This window comes from Pyxicephalus adspersus, chromosome 10 (genome assembly GCF_032062135.1).
Source record: "Pyxicephalus adspersus chromosome 10, UCB_Pads_2.0, whole genome shotgun sequence".
Classification (NCBI taxonomy): domain Eukaryota; kingdom Metazoa; phylum Chordata; class Amphibia; order Anura; family Pyxicephalidae; genus Pyxicephalus; species Pyxicephalus adspersus.
Genome location: NC_092867.1, coordinates 6874161 through 6891132, shown reverse-complemented (window position 1 = coordinate 6891132; position 16972 = coordinate 6874161). Strand labels below are relative to the sequence as shown.

General features: G+C 37.8%; 1 protein-coding gene across 1 annotated transcript in view; it reads right to left on the bottom strand.

Annotated features, from left to right (window-relative positions):
• Window positions 1-8229: 8229 nt before the first annotated feature.
• LOC140339268 (killer cell lectin-like receptor subfamily B member 1B allele C) overlaps window positions 8230-16972 on the bottom strand; it is a 19269-nt gene continuing 10526 nt past the window's right edge. The window contains exons 4-9 of the mRNA XM_072423866.1: window positions 16494-16604; window positions 15562-15603; window positions 13274-13333; window positions 9188-9339; window positions 8808-8920; window positions 8230-8714 (exon numbers count right to left, since the gene is read on the bottom strand). Coding sequence (XP_072279967.1) covers window positions 8582-8714; window positions 8808-8920; window positions 9188-9339; window positions 13274-13333; window positions 15562-15603; window positions 16494-16604 — 611 coding nt within the window. The 3' untranslated portion in view covers window positions 8230-8581. The remainder of the gene's footprint in view (window positions 8715-8807; window positions 8921-9187; window positions 9340-13273; window positions 13334-15561; window positions 15604-16493; window positions 16605-16972) is intronic.

Below are 16972 nucleotides of genomic sequence, written 5' to 3'. Positions count from 1 at the left end.
CTAGTTCAGCGGTCACCAAATGGTGGTCCACAGAAAAATTTGCATCACATTATTTGCAATTTTTATTATTAAAAAAACAAAAATAATGTTCTAATATATTCTTATATTCTGAATGACAATTTTCGCCTTTATATTGCACTAAATTCACAAACTGCACTAGAGATGGAAAAACAAGAGAGGCGCAGCGTAACGTCAGTGTAGTCTTAAGTTGTTTTAGGCAACCGTTACCAAGCTGTACGCTTCAGTATTGTTTCCACCAATACATCAGTCACCCCGCTCCACCAATGCCGATTCTCATCCGATTGTTTTATTTTAGTTGTTTTTTCTCAGATGCTCTTTTAGGTAAGTATGATCTTAACTGTGTATTTTCTTTAACTAATATATTTAATGGCATGAAGTAGTTGGGCTTTGATAACTATCATTTCTTGTTTGGTTCTAGATTTGGAATGAAATAAACCAATAATGAGTGAGAAAAGCAAACTAATATTTTGCATTTCTTTAGAAATACCAAAGATAATTCAACTTATGATAATAGTAACAAGAGTAATACTTCACTTAACCGTGAGCTGATCAATGAATCAGAGCCTCCACAGTCCTTGTCAGCACCATTAGGAAGATCATTATTGTACAAATGTATTTATCTTTTTTTAAAAAAATTAAATTAATGGTCCACAGGATTTAAAATTATGAATTTAAAGGCTGTAGTCAAGGTTGTAGTCCACTGCTCTAGTTTGGGGCAGACTCCTCCCAATTTCTGGGGAGGTATCACCTCCCACTAAGGGGTGGGCTCCTCCTACGTCCAGGAGGATGCCACCGCCCAATAACAACAGACCATGTACATCCCCACAAGTAAATACACACGGTCCAGAGGTTAGTGCTGGTACTGGAGAGAGCACTCACTGCTTAAAACAGCGTAGACCTAAATCATCCTGACGTCTGTCTTATTTGCAGAAATTTGCCACACCTCACATTTGCAATCTTATTATTCAGTCTCCGATTTATGTGAAAACACTGAATGGGCTGTACAGTTTTTGTTGTTTGTATGTTTGACAAGACCTGATGCACATTATTTAACTGGGCTGAGGATTTATTACCCAGATCAATCAAATATTGGTAAGTTATATGTTACTGGTGACACATCCCTGCAAAAGCCTGGAAATCCACTATTATTACAATGGTTTTATTGAACAAGAAATTAGATTAATAGACTGGACGACTTTAAATGGACTTAGAGTTCTATGACAGAATTATGTTAGGTTGTAAATAATAAAATGTCAAGTGAGTTTTTTCCATTTGTTTTGTTGTTTTTTGTATTTGAAAAATGTAATAGATATAATTAAGAAGAAATATGTGGTTGAATAGTTTTTGATTGTATTGATAATTATCATTCCCTAATGTAAATGCAAATAGTGAAATGTGTGTTTTGCTACGAATAAAAATATTGAAATAGAAAACACAGAATTAGCCATTTTTGACATCTGTCCTATCTGTGCAGATACCGACGTCAGATAGACACATGGGATTATAATTCCTATTGGCCTACGCCCCAGATCCACAACCAGTTTGGTGGTAAAATTTAGGCTGCATAGCCTTTTATTTAATTAAACAGATTCTGTAAGCATACGCCAATTTATTGTTAACCCTTTACCATATCACTCAGTCATTAAGACTACCATTACATATCATTACCACATAACCGAATTACCACATAACTAACTACTGCCCACCCACAAGTGGTGACATTACCCCACAAAGGGGACCAAAGGGGGGTGAAAGAACCTGTCACAGATATTCGACTGGTGATGTTCCAAAGAGAATGTGACAAATTGCCAATGGCAGACGAATTTATAGGTCGCAGTAACTTCTAACTGGACAGGTGCTTTCCCTCCAGAAGATAACAGCCAATCAATGACGCTTAACCTGCATAGCAACAGCTGCTTTTTATAGCTCTTCTGCCCAGCGATACTGCCAGCCAATTACACGTAGGAAATAACAAAGGACCAAGAAACAGGCTGAGGAAGAGCCCCTATTGTTACCAGGTAACCCTTTGCATAATATGAAAAACCAACAGAAACAGAGTGCCAGAGGTGACAACTCCATGGGGTCACTCTCCTAATATTCGTGCCCCTGACATTGTTATCCCCCCCAACTGATCTTTGACATAAAATGTATAAGGTAAATCTTTGGCTTTTCTATTTTATGATATACATAAAACTAACAAAATGTTGGTTTTGTTTATTGACATATCGTGGTATTTACATAGTCCCCTGTAATATAGTTTTATCCTCCCATGATGAAGCAATTTTTTTGTGAAACGTGTTGGGTTAAACACTACAATATAATTGGATGAATTGGATGTACTGCACCCTTTCATTAGGAGCATCAAAGAATATCTGATATGTTATCAAATGTCGATTGATTTTGCTATGACTGCAAACTTTATTGATATTTTGCTCTTTTTTAAATAGAAACTTTTTTTTTCCCCAAATCTCTTTTATACTAATCACCTCTTGTGTGAAACTGTCAAAAATAAAACTCTAACTTCTTCATTCATCTCCCAGATGTGAAATGTTTTTTGTAACTATAACTCTTATCAAGGTTAAGGTAGAAAAGATAACCAATTTCCGAAGAGCCTTGATATTGTTTACAATATTATCAAGTAAAATAATAAAAATCTCTCTTTGGTTTTATGGACTGAAGATGTGAGATCTTCCATGTATATGAAATCCATTATCTTTATGAGCCCAGGGTAGGGGGTTTGTACTTTTCCAGCAGCAGTAGCCACATTCACCAAATGTCTTACCACTGATCGCTTGTATGTAATAATATGAGTCCTGTGAGCCAAAGACTCCTATCCCACCAGAAGAGGGAGTGCTGGTGAAAAGACATTCTCACACGTTGTTCACATGCCTGCCAGCAGATGGAGTACGTCTGCGGAACACTCTAGCCCTCTGAGGTAAAGGAGGAGCTGATCGAGAGTCACATGACCTGGACCAGGAATTTACCAGAGACTTGGATCCTGAACTAGAGTTGGTGCTGTCAGCAGGGGGGTGCAAGGTAAGAGAGCTTAAAGGAGGCACAGATCCCCTGGACTTGCAAGGATCTGTGACACATGAACAGCTGAGTGACATCTCTAACCTTAAGCCAAATAAAATAAATCATACAGGCAAATATACCAGTTTTTCTTAATACCATTACCTTAAAGATCATAATATTTTTATTATTTTTTCATGACTTATTTCTCCTTTATTAAATACTTTGCCAGCTGCTGTGACCTAAGAGATTCCAGTCTTGGTCCAGGGTAATGTGAGCCACCAATACTTTGTTCAATGAGCATGCATTTCTATTGTAGGTTGATTTCTTATGAGATCATGTATTGTGAAAATATTGTTTTATTATTTATAAAGATAAACCAATACCTCTATTCAAAAAACTTTTTTCTGCTTTTTAACAATACTCCTGATAAAGCAGACAGGTTCTGCGAAACACATCGCGTTTGGGCGGTAGTGCTCGATACACTCTAGTAACTTGGGTACTGGAGCTTACATAAAAATTACCATCACCAAATATAGATTGATATTAGAATTAGTCTATAGTATGTTGAATCATGTGTATTGATGATTTTATTTGTGTTGGATTTTAGGAACTGTTAAATAAATATGAAATTTTAGTATATATCATCCTTATAGTGATTTGTAGTAGTACCTTTAAAGTCTCACTATTTCTATCCATTACTCCCTATTTAATGTACAGCGCTGCGTAATATGTTGGCGCTATATAAATCCTGTTTAATAATAATAATAATAATTACTCCATCTTGAATTTGAAACATTTTTGTTCATTGGAATTTTGGGATGTGGTACATAATATGCTGTTTTTGTAAATAGGGGTGATTCAAAATTAGAAATCCAACTCAACGGCCTCAAACGGCCTAAATATCGGGCACTACCAGAAAATATGCAACAAGGTTCTTCTGGGAGCACTGCATCTCAAACAGATGGAAAACTGATGATGCCACACAGGTGTTGTTAGGGCTATGCCCCTGGGATGATGGACTGGTGACCCTAGTGGCCCTCGGACCACTTTGCTGTGGGTTGAAAACCAGGTTGCAGCTCCCAGGCTCTCCCCACCAGGGCAAGTGGAACAGAGGGCTTTGGTAAAGGGACAGCCAAGATCAGGTACTGAGTAGGAGGGCAGTATGAGGGAAGGTCTAGGCAGACTGAGGTCAGGACAGGTGACTGGCAAGTCTCAGTCCAGGCACAGGTTAAGTCAGGTGGCAGTAGTCTAATTTAAAGCACAGGCCAGGGAAGGTAGCAGAGAATCTCAGTCAATGTCATGCACAAGTTAGGAATCCAAAAAGACACATTTTACCAGAGTATAACTAAACAAATGTAAGGTAACAGGGCTGAGGATCCAGCAATAGAGCCTGGAATCAGAGAGGTATCAATAAGACTAGCAGCCAATAGGAGACAAAGTTGGAACTACTCTGCTCATTCTGATGTGGACAGCTTAGGAGTAGGTGCAGCGGATGCTAGGAAGAGGCACATCTTTGCACAGCTAAAGGGAATTTAGGATGCTGAAAGCAGCTGGACAGATAATCTGTGGGCAACAGATGTCCTATACTATATAGTAGAGATGAGCGAGAAAACCCCCGGCATTCTTGCAAAAGTTTCCTTGAACTTTCAATGGTTCAGCGAAATTTCGGTGAACCGATTTCATGAAACCATCGGAAGAGGAAATTAAAACAAGTGGATTCCCAGAGCTGCAATCCCTGGGCACTAGAGGTTAATTAACTTCGCTCAGGGATTGCACAAACAGAAGAATTTCCTGGGCTGCATCCTGCAGCCCTGGAAGTCCTCTGCAATCCCCGGCACTAGAGGTAATTAACCTCTAGGGCCCCAGGGGTTGCACACACTTCTCAATGAGTGCTGCAATCATTGAGAAGATGCCTGGGGAAGGAGAACCTTCTGACACAATAATATAGTGTATACAATAATCTCTTACAAATAATACATTTGTTACAGATACAAATGTACTTATATTACAATGTCAGGAGGTTCTCCTGTGCTGGGCATCTTCTCAATGATTGCAGCTGTGGTTGCTTTCCTTGAGAGGAGTGTGCAATCCCCGGGGCACTAGGGGTCCTTTTGCCTGATTATTGTGGTTTATCCAATGAACGTGCCCTGAATGGTAAACTAACCTCAACTTTGTTTTTGACTTCTCTGCTTGCTGTTCCACACATTCCAACAACTTTTTTTTTCTTTCTCCTAGTTCTTTTGTCTGCTTTTGACATAGTTTTCACTTACTCTCCTCCCTGTTGATGTTCCCCAGGGGTACTCTCTCTGTACACCTCCTCTCTTGGCAAGCTTATATTATCATTTGGCCTACAGTACCATCTATATGCTGATGATGCAAAAATCTATCTGTCCACCCCTAACTTGTCTCCCTCAGTCCTGAATAGGGTCCTTTTCATCATGAATGTCTGACAGATTTCTAAAAATTAACCAAGATACCAGAAAAAAACAGAACTAATACCTATCCTTCATTTTCTACATTTACACATTTTCAGGTCCTGTCATTTTTGTCTACGCAAAATCTCCAAAATTCACCCCTACCTGTCCCCAGAGAGCACCAAACTCCTTGTACATGCTCTTATCATCTCTCATCTGGACTACTGTAACCTCCTCCTCTCTGGTATTCCACTAACCTGACTCTCTCCTCTACAATCTTTTATCAATGCTGCAGCCAGACTCCTCCATCCCACCGCTCCTCTTCTGCTGCATCTCTTTGTAGTTCTCTTCATTGGCTTCCATTTCACCTTCACCTTTGCCTTCAAATCCCTCCACAGTTTTTGCCCCACTTACCTTTCTGATCTAATAGAAAAATACTCCCCTAGCTGCCCTCTTCGCTCCCCCAACTTCCTACTAATGACTTCCTCACTCATACCCTCATCACACGTGGTAAAGAATTAAAAAAAAAAACAGCCCCTGTGTTGCTATAGTCATTTTTGTGATTCTCTATAATATGATATGAATATCACTCTAGAAGTTTAGATACAATTTAATGTTTAGCTCCCTCAAATTATGTGAAAATCAATTGAGGGAGAAAGTCTGCGTAGAGCTTTTAGAAAAAGTATTACCTAAATGTGTAACAGGTAATGAAGGCAAGGTACAGAGGATGGGTTCTGTTTTATCCAGGTTGAATTTCAGAAATCTATCAGCCATCTATAATGAGATGCATTAAAGTAAATGCTAAATCTTCTCCATGCATGCGCCTAAAATGGGCAAACTGAAGGGTTGTCCCTACAGTGCTATCTGGGATGTTATGGCTTTTAAGGGTGTCCTATTCATGACCACTGATACCTTGTTAAATTTAATTAGCTTTAATTCTTTTTTTTCTCTGTATTCCAACTAGGTAGAGTTACTCTTTTTGTGATTGCAAATCTAAAATATTAGTTTTCACTATTAGTTTTTAATTTTTTTTTCCAATGTGTTCTGGTGACGGCTGTCTAATAGAGAAAAATCCAAATGCAACATAAACCTCCTCTTCTAATAAGCAAAAGTAATTTTCCTCTAAAAGCAGCCTCCCTAACAGCCCCACAACACATAGAGAAAAAAATCCACATTCAAAAGCAAAACCCCCCTGTAATGTCACCACCCCCGCATTCCTTAAAAGAAAAAAACCCTCCCCAGAAGCAATACACAACTTTCCAGACTTAGGCAAAAGTAAAAATGAGATTGACTATTTTTTTAGGAGGCACTACAACCCACATACAACAATTACATCAACATCTTTATAAATTATATAGGATTTCTGTGTTTGCAGATGATACCAAAATATGTAATAGAAGTCCATACATAATGTTTGTAATCTACAAGCAGACCTGGATGTACTGTTTGATTGGGCAGCCAAGTGGCAAATGATCTTTAATATAGATAAATGTTATCTATGTTAAATAAAGTTGTGCACTTGGGGCCTAACAACATGCATGGGTCATACTGCTTAGGGCAGGGTCGGCAACCCGCGGCTCCGGAGCCACGTGCGGCTCTTCAGCCTCCTTGTTCTGGCTCCCTTCGGCCGCCAACGGGAGATCCCTGATGGGGGATCCCCTTCCTTCTGTAGACACTGCGGAGGAGGGGTATTCCCCTTCCATTGTTCTAACAAAAAAATCTACCCTTGAAAAAAATCTAGCGGGGGCGTGTACAAAGACGTCATTGTCGGGAAAGTTTCAAACCTGTGTTCGTGTATGAATGCTGCATGTAATGTGCTGCAGCCTTACATCTCTCCCAGAAAAAAACTCCAGATCCCCTAAACAGTATGTCCTACCAACTTGAAATGATCAGAATACACAGGGGACCCCCATAGCTAGAAGTACTCCAAATTTCATTTCCCCAGCTTTAAAAATTTTAAAAAAGTGTGGGTCATAATTATAAACAATAGTTAAAATCTACATCAGGGTTGCTGTTTTAAAAGTAAGTGTGTCTAGAAGCCCGAAATTAAACATACAAATTATGGACCCCCAGGGCAACTTACATAGCAAGGAGGTGCGAACCCCAAATTTATACCTACCTGTCACAAACTAGAAATGTCATACTACACTACCCTGACTTTGAAACCCAATTTCTCTAGAAAAGGGAGATGTACAAAACCAACAGTGTAGGTGCAAGTGGGGAACACCTGTGACCAACACCCCCTAAAAGCCTTCATTGAGTTCAATAAGAGCATTTTCAAGCGTCTATCCTGCGTTTTAATTTTTTAAATGTTGCAAGCAACGTTTAAGATGAGGCTCAAAGTCGTGCCTGAAGGAAACGTCCTGGTGTAGATTAGCCTATTGGAATGCATGGGGACTTCAAACATGGGCTTTAAAAGCCTCAGGTTAAATGCTAGGGAAACAGTTCAGGTAGACTAAAGCTGCGTACACACGTCCAATAATTTTCGTTAAATTCGTTAAAAAACGACTGATGAACAACCATTTGGCCAAAAATTACACTTTAAAAAAAAAACAATATTTTAACTTACATAAAATAAAGTATTATATAACTGCATTACATCATTAAGAAGGAAATAGAGAAGGTATCTCCTTTACCTGGGTCTCAAACAGCTTAAAGCACAAACAGTTCTTCCAAAACTGACAAACTTTGCTCAGGTGGACTGGTTATTTAAAAAACAGCCAAACATCCAATCAGTAATAGATATGATAGAAAATATTATAAGAATGATAGAAAATACTTTGTATACTCATTTAAATTTTAATATTTTTGCATGCTTTTTTATGAAAAGTCAGTTCAAACATTTATTATTTGTCATGTTTTGCCTATACAAGAAGCATAGAATTCATATATTTGTGCAAATTCAATGTTAAGACTTATGTTTTGTAACTAGATGATTGTTAGATTGGTCTTTTTTGCTAAAAGGAAATATCCTGGTATGTTGCAAAAGTCTTTATGGCATTTGTATTATGCATTAGAGAACTGCTGAGTGTACTGAACATGAAGTACGCTGGTGACTACATTACACGTTAGATGTAATATTCTTGTATTTGTGGGTGACCTGTTGCCTGTAGTATGTAGCGAGGTATCTGTCAGATCTTCAGGGCTTTCTTCTGACAAATCCAGCTGTGTTTTATTTCACATTTATCAGTTGTATTAGAGTAATGTCCATCATTTTCTTTCAACACTGCACAATTTTCTGAAGATTCTCCTGATAGCTGAAATCTGGGAAACAAATAACAATGAGCAGTGATAAGTATTTATTGTTTTCTGGATGAACAACATTCAGATTTTCAGGGCAGATGAAGATTCACTTACAGGCTGGTATTATAGGGCTGACCATTCACCCATCTCCATTCACCTCCATCTCTGTACAGACCAATCCAGAAATGTTCTTCTGATCGGTGTCTGCTGGATCTGTGTATAAACTCCTGGAACAACAAAACTACATCAGTCATAATTCAGCTCATTATTATAAGCAGAGCAGAGGATCCCATTATATATTAGATGTTTATAGACATTAGAAAACACTTGGTTGAAAATAATTCAAATGCACAAAAATAACCAGGACATTCCCAGTATGATCACATGATACGAAGTACCTATACATACAATAATACTAAAAACTCCACATAAAGTTCTCACTGCGCATGTATGAGATTGACAGTTTTTTTCTCATTGCGGGAACCATACTATACCTGCTGCTCCTGGTTCTCTATGACCAGTAGATGGGCTCCCATCCTGACACATGTTTCCTTGCTGCCGTCCCATTCTTTGCTTTCATTTCCAGAAGAAATATAATAACAGCTCTCTCTGTGGCCCAACCAGCCACCAGGACACAGGAAGCACCCTATAAGAAAATAATTACTTTTTCTGTAAAATATTTAAATAATCTATACATCCAGCAATATTTACTAGAAGTTTTAACAGGAATTTGCTGTGATGATTGACACTTTCTTTGTCCTACATTAGTTGCAATACATCATAGAATCTGTGCTCCAAACTGCTAGAAAACAGTTTTGTTTTTAAATGCTTCTTAAAAATTGGTTCTGTCAAAGTTTATGGAATGGTCCAGTGACTGCCCTGGGATGCTTGAAGCATCTCAAAAACCTGCACTGCAACTACACCATAGGCAAATGCATGTAATAAAAGTCATTTCAACTGATTCAAATCATTTTAGTGATTACCAGGGCTGTGATTCTGTCATTCAATCAATCTGTGTGAACTTAGCCATATTGTAATAGACAAGTAAAGCAAGTGAAATGGAGTTTTGGTTAAAGAGATTCTGAGATAAAGTTCTTTATGTTTAAACAAATTATGTAAAAAGGGCTTGGTGAGTAGATAGTAATAGTGCTAAAGCTACAAATAATTAAAAGAAAATGGCACTTGAAAGTTTACACCAAACCATTCATTTTAACAAAAATATTCCCCTAAAAAGCCCTTACAGTGCTGCTGGGTGCCACCATTGTGGATATGACTGGCAGACCCAAGAGACTCGGCACAATACCTTATAATATTAAGCGATATTCTATAACAGCCCCAAGGAACCCAGCACATTGTTCTATTCTACTGTAAAATGGTTTCACTGGTTTACATAATCCTCACATAGCTATGTTATCCATTCTTATATTCCTTTACCAAAATTCACACTTCCCCTTTTCAAATTCCCCACCTTTCACTCAACCCCCCTTAACAATTTTTATGCCCCACAGTTTCACACACTTCTAATACCACCCCTCAACTTATCCTTTTCTGTTTTCCTTTTTCCTTCTATTATTTACTTGTTCTATCCTCTTTTTTCTCTCTTACCCTTTTTTATGGCTGCTTTTTCTCTTTCCCACTATGCTGGCAACCTGAGAATGATCCTATTTCCAGGAGGACCTTCTGTAGGCACAACTAAACCTCCCCTTTATTTGTTTCCCACCACGCTTCCCCTCAACAGGCAAAAACATTCCCGTTTTTATATTATCCTGGATATAGACTAAAAGCCTGCTATAATTACCAATGCTGCTACAGAAATGGGATGAGAAATCCGGTGTTACCCTAGTTTACATTGGACCTTCACCCGGACCACCTAGACTGGTGGGAAAAGTGTCCATTGAATGGATTTTTTAAAAATCATTTGCTGTTTGCTTTCAATCCTGGACCTGATCCATTCCAGGTTTTCTGGATCAGCCAGCTTCACTGATGAAAGTGTATCCTCCCCAGCCTTGGAGAACTTTAGTTAATCAAGTTCAAAGGTATCTATACTTTATGAGTTAGAACTAACATAGATTTCTGATCTTCTGGGAGACATTTATTCTATTTCTAAGGTGGGAATGGACTCCATTATCCACTTATACATTTTATTGCCTACATTTGCTTTCTGGATAGATATATATATGGAGGACATCACTATCATTTCAATTATTTACTATCTGCAGATCTTATAGACAGTAGAGAAAAGGACATACCTGCAGATTCACCATTTGTGTTCACACAAAATTGTTTCATTATATTTTGCAGCATGTCCTCTGGATCACAGCAAAATTAAAAACAAAAATCACATTTTATTATTTATTGATTACAGGCCAAAAAATACACACATTTACCCAAGACCATTCCAACTATAACCCAAAAAATAGGTGGATTATGAGTAGATTTGCAAAATTTCTAATTAAATCTAAGATGTAAAAAAAATTCATAAAATGATGGATAATGGTTTAGAGATTTCCTGAGTGAATATAGTTTTCCTGACAGCGCCATGTTAGCACACTAGTTAGGTAGAATTAGTCCCTTCTTTGCCACAGGACCTCAGTTCTTTACATTTAACCCCTTCCCTCTGTGGGGTATTCTAACTTTGTCCTAGGTACTTGTAATAAAGAAGTTTAAACACTTAACATGTCGTCTCCAGGATGTTGGCGTAGTCCAATGTCAGCCGAGGGCTTAGTTCTGTATAGCAATTTCCAATATGGCCACCGCACGCTGGTTAGAAATCGTGTTACAGTGAGGTCTTTTTACAATGGGTCACGCAATCGCACATGCAAAGTAATGCTCAGGTAAAAACCCAAGTGAATTTATGAGTTAGAAATTACAGAGGCTTCCTAAAGCGGCAGCAGTTTTTAGATCTAGCGCCAAAGTGTATAGAAGCAGATTTTTTGTCTTTATTTTATTTTTGTTTTTTTCAGATTCTGGCAAGGTAGGGGAATTTTTTCGAAATTTGGGTATTTTTTGTACCCTAATTAATTTTTCCTGGATACATTTTTTAGGGAGAAGAGCCACCCCACTCCCCTGAGTCCCATTGAGCATCTGCATAAAAGTTACGGGGAATTTTATTTCCCCAAATACAAAGGACCTTTATGTAACAACTGAATTCTTAGATTTCCAACAGTGCTAGATCTCTACAAACACCTACTTCCCCAGGAGAAAGAAGATCTCCCATGCGATGCGATGTGCACAGTCCCAAATGAAGGAAAAACAACAAAGAGAATGGTCAAGGTCAGAGCCATGTCACCACAACATTTTGCATAGGAGAACTGATCCCCTTCTTTCCTCTAAAGGTTGTTGGTTTTGCACAAATCAAGATTCCCCGGGTAAACTGTCTGTAAATCCTGTTCTTTGGAAGAGTCTAGGGAAAGAGAGGCGAACAGCCAGGTGGCATCAAGAGGGTTACACAAGACACAGTTTTGAGTCCTTTAGAACAGGCCACCAAAAATGAGAGTTCCATCTGTAATAGAGCTAGAAGGCAAGACCCAGCTTTTCCTGGGTTTAACCATATGTGAAGTATGTTAGGGAGGCTCTAACCTGGTACAATAAGGTTGAGTTCCCGCAAAAGAAAAATAAATTCTTTAAAAATCTGAATAAGCAACTTCTAATTATTAGAGACTCTTTAATCAATGGCATGGTGCCAATGCATTGGTGTAAGGCCAGTGTGGTTCCTATTTTCAAAAAGGGAGCAAAGTCATTACCAGGTAACTACAGACCCGTTAGTTTAATGTCCATAGTAGGAAAGGTCCCAGAGAGTTTGATATAAAACCATTTAGAGGTGTTTATGCTAGAAAATAATAATATAAATGATAGTATGGCTTCAAGAAAGACCAATGTTATAAAAAAAAATTATTCTTTTTTTATGAGGAAGTAAGTAAACAGGTAGGCAGTGGAATAGCAGTTGATATAATGCACTTGGACTTTGATAAAGCATTTGACACTGTACCCCACAGATGGGTAATAAGCAAGTAAAAGTCACTAGCTTAAGAAAAGTCAGTCTGTAAATGGATAGAGAACTGGCTTATAGACCGCATCCAGATAGTTGTAAATAATGATTCATACTCTGAATGGTCTAAGGTTATTAGTGGAGTACCCCAGGGTTCAGTGTTGGGACCTATGACTGGTGGTAAAAGTGTCCATTGAATGGATTTTTTAAAAGTCATTTGCTGTTTGTTTTGTTTGTTTTCAATCCTGGACCAGATCCAGTCCAGGTTTTTTGGATCAGCCAGCTTCACTGATGAAAGTGTATCCTCTCCAGCGTTGGAGAACTTTACTTAATCAAGTTTAAAGGTATCTACACTTTATGAGTTAGAACTAACATAGGTTTCTGATCTTCTGGGCAACTTTTTATCTTTTCCAATAAACAGTAGGCTGACATTTATTCTATTTCTAAGGTGGGAATGGACTTATCCATTATCCACTTATACATTTTATTGCCTACATTTGCTTTTGGTATAGATATATATACGGAGGACTTCCCTATCATTTCAGTTATTTACTATCTGGCGATCTTATAGACAGTAAAGAAAAGGACATACCTGCAGATTCACCATTTGTGTTCACACAAAGTTGTTTCAATATATTTTGCAGCGTGTCCTCTGGATCACAGAAAAATTAAAAACAAAAATCACATTTTATTATTTATTGATTACAGGTCAATTATTACACATATTTACCCAAGACTCATCCAACTATAACCCAAAAAATAGGTGGATTATGAGTAGACAAAATTTCTAATTAAATCTAAGGTAAAATTTTTTTATAAAATGATAGATAATGGTTTAGAGATTTGCTGAGTGAATATAGTTTTCCTGACAGCGCCATGTTAGCACACTAGTTAGGTAGAATTAGTCCCGTCTTTGCCACAGGACCTCAGTTCTTTACATTTAACCCCTTCCCCCTGTGGGGTATTCTAACATTGTCCTAGGTAGCTGTAATAAAGAATTATAAACACTTAACATGTCGTCTCCAGGATGTTGGCGTAGTCCAATGTCAGCCGAGGGCTTAGTTCTGTATAGCAATTTCCAATATGGCCTCCGCACGCTGGTTAGAAATCATGTTACAGTGAGGTCTTTTACAATGGGTCACGCAATCGCACATGCAAAGTAATGCTCAGGAAACACCCAAGTGAATTTATGAGTTGGAAATTACAGAGGCTTCCTAAAGCGGCAGTAGTTTTTAGCTCTAGCGCCAAAGTGTATAGAAGTAGATTTTTTGTCTTTATTTTATTTTTGTTTTTTTCAGATTCTGGCAAGGTAGGAGAATGGGAATTTTTTTCGAAATTTGGGTATTTTTTGTGCCCTAATTAATTTTCCCTGGATACATTTTTTAGGGAGAAGAGCTCCCCCACTCCCCTTAACATCTTTATAAATTATAATGACACCAAACTATTGTTTAAGTTATGAACCTGGAGGCTAACAACATGCATGCTTCATACTGTCTAGGGGGAATACATTTGGGGGAGTCAGAAATGGAAAAGGATCTGGGGGTTCTGGTAGACCATAGACTTAATAATAGAATGCAATGCCAAGCTGCAATATCTAAAGCCAGTAAAGTACTTTCTTGTATTAAAAGAGGAATAGACTGCAGAGATGGAGACATAATCCTGCCCCTGTACAAAACATTGGTCAGACCACATCTAATAAAAGGAATGGAGGAGCTCAGCTATGAGGAGAGATTAGCTGAACTGAATCTATTCTCCCTTGAGAAGAGACGTATAAGGGGGGATATGATCACCCTGTATCAATATATAAATGGTCCATATAAAGAACTCTCTTCCCCATTATTAAAAGGTAATCGGGGTACCCATTTTGCAATTTCTTTACACGGCACTGCAAAGTACAATTACCTACTATGATAATTAAAAAAATCAAACTTTTTGTGTACACAATAAAAGAGTATTTTGAAATTAGCCTGTAGTACGACATTTTAACGACCAGCCAGAAAAGCCATGCAAAATTGTGGGAGAATTACTAACCTCCTTGTGGGGGTCTTCCTAACCAAAATTTAGCCAGTAACCTAGTGTAAGTCACTAATGGGTTTTGAAGTCATCAGGAACCCAAATCTGATTCATTTTAATAATGGTCGGATGATTGATATTAGCTGTGGACAAATTGTCTGTCATCAACTCCCTAGTTGTGATGAACAAGCTGTCCAATAAAACATTACAGGCCTCAGGTTTACCTGCCGTCATCCTCATGGTTGAAAACACAAAGAAAAGAGGAAATCACCCTTTCTCAGCCAATACCACTTGTTGGTCACTGCTCATTTGGTGTTGACATCGGAAGAGTAGTAACAGACATTTTTCTTTGGAAAGTCGCGTTGATAAAAGTTCCATTTAGAATTTTACAAACCTTCTTATTTTATTACTGAGCAATTGAAAAATACAATACAAATGTGCAGTACTTTTCAAGCTTCCAGTCCCCAGAGCAGTTGAAGAAAACTACAGCACTGGTGCCCAAAGTATTTCTCTAATTGCAGCATTGCCTTAACTAGCAATAGAACAGATCACACATTGAAATGGTGGTTGGGGATGCCATGTTGGTTTTGGCTGGGGGCTTGTACTATAACAGTCAGGCATCCCATAGAATGCCTTCCGGGCTGCCTCTATGGGACATGGTTTGCAAAATCCTCTGATCCCACTTTCAATGGTCGTTGGTGCATTAAAGGTGAGCCAATGTTGAACCCTGAATCTTGTCTTGAATTCTTTCGGTCTTGGCAAATCAACTAAATATGCAATGTTCTGGCCAAATTTATATTATGTCCAAACGTAAACAGCAACACTATTACAAATATGCTGTTGAATTTTATTTGATACTGTACCAACCTGACTTGGTTTCATTACAGTTCATTGGTTTCCCAGGAATCACTGTACAAACAGAATAAAAGACAAAAGATAACAATATAACATCCACAAAACATTAGGGTTAGGTTGGCAAGTGCTACCAAAATTAAAAACTGTGGATTCAAGCAAAATTATTATTTCCTAATAATTTATACTGGGACTTTTTCACATGCATGACTAATTTTTTGTTCCCCAATCTCCAATTTGGCCAAATAAGAAATAATCCATTTCCACAGTGTATAGGAAGTGTTCTAAAAATACACATTTAGTATCTGGTGTTAGATTAAGATGTTGTGCAAGACACCATTGATAATGTCATAAGAAGGAGAACATTTTTGCCCTTTTGCTGCTATGGCCTGGGAGCAAATAGTGCAGGAGAATTTGTTTATCGTGATGACCTATATATCTACAGATGGATGAAAAGGTAATGGTGATGTGGACATTTTGCTGCTATAAATGATACAGAAATGTGTTGCAACACAACAATTGGGAATCTCTGAGGACCCTTGCACTAGCTTTTGGTAGACCTAAAGAAGGATACTAAATTGGACATTAGAGATGAGGTTCAAGTTTGCAGTTACCTTGGTTCTGAGTAAAATCTGGGTACATGCTGTCCATTGGACCTGTAAAATGTCTACCTAGTTTAATTGGTAAAAACCTTAATGGTAATGACCAAGCTAAAACCGAGGGGATCTGTAAGTTTAGAAAATAAGGATTAAAACGGAAAAAATTTACCTGCCTGGCTTCAGTTTCTACGATTTTTTATGGTTTAATTCTGCATTAATCTGAACTCTAGGCAAACAGCTAAATAGATAAAAGTACAAAACAGCAACCGCATTGTGCAACTAGAGATTGGATACCTACGAGACACACAATATTGAATCCAATTAATTTTATCATCCTAATATACTTACGTAAATATGTAACAGAACATGAAAAAATAGCACAAAAAATATAGGAACAAAAAATGAGGGCTTTGAGCTTGTTGCTGATATTTCTACATGTGTAACATCTCTCTGTGTTTTCTGTAACAAAAAAAGGTAAAGAAAGTTCTAATAGCACATTTATACCTTGTAATAATGCCTGAAACTAATTTCTTCCATTCGCTAAGCACTATGGAATGTTGGCGATTCTCAATCTGGAACATATTGTCGTGGAATATGCTCATTGCATTAAAACTGACTCCTGTTGCGAGATTCCTTTTCATAATGCTAGTTGCCCAATTATCAGCTTTTGGTCTGTTTTAGATTAAAATCAAACATGGATCATATGGAATAAAGCAAATAAAGCTGAATATCTCCAATGTTCAGAGATTGAATTGGGCATGTCCTAGTCATCAGTTTAGAAGGCCATATGGCCAATCACATCCCACAAATGCCTAATCGTATAGATA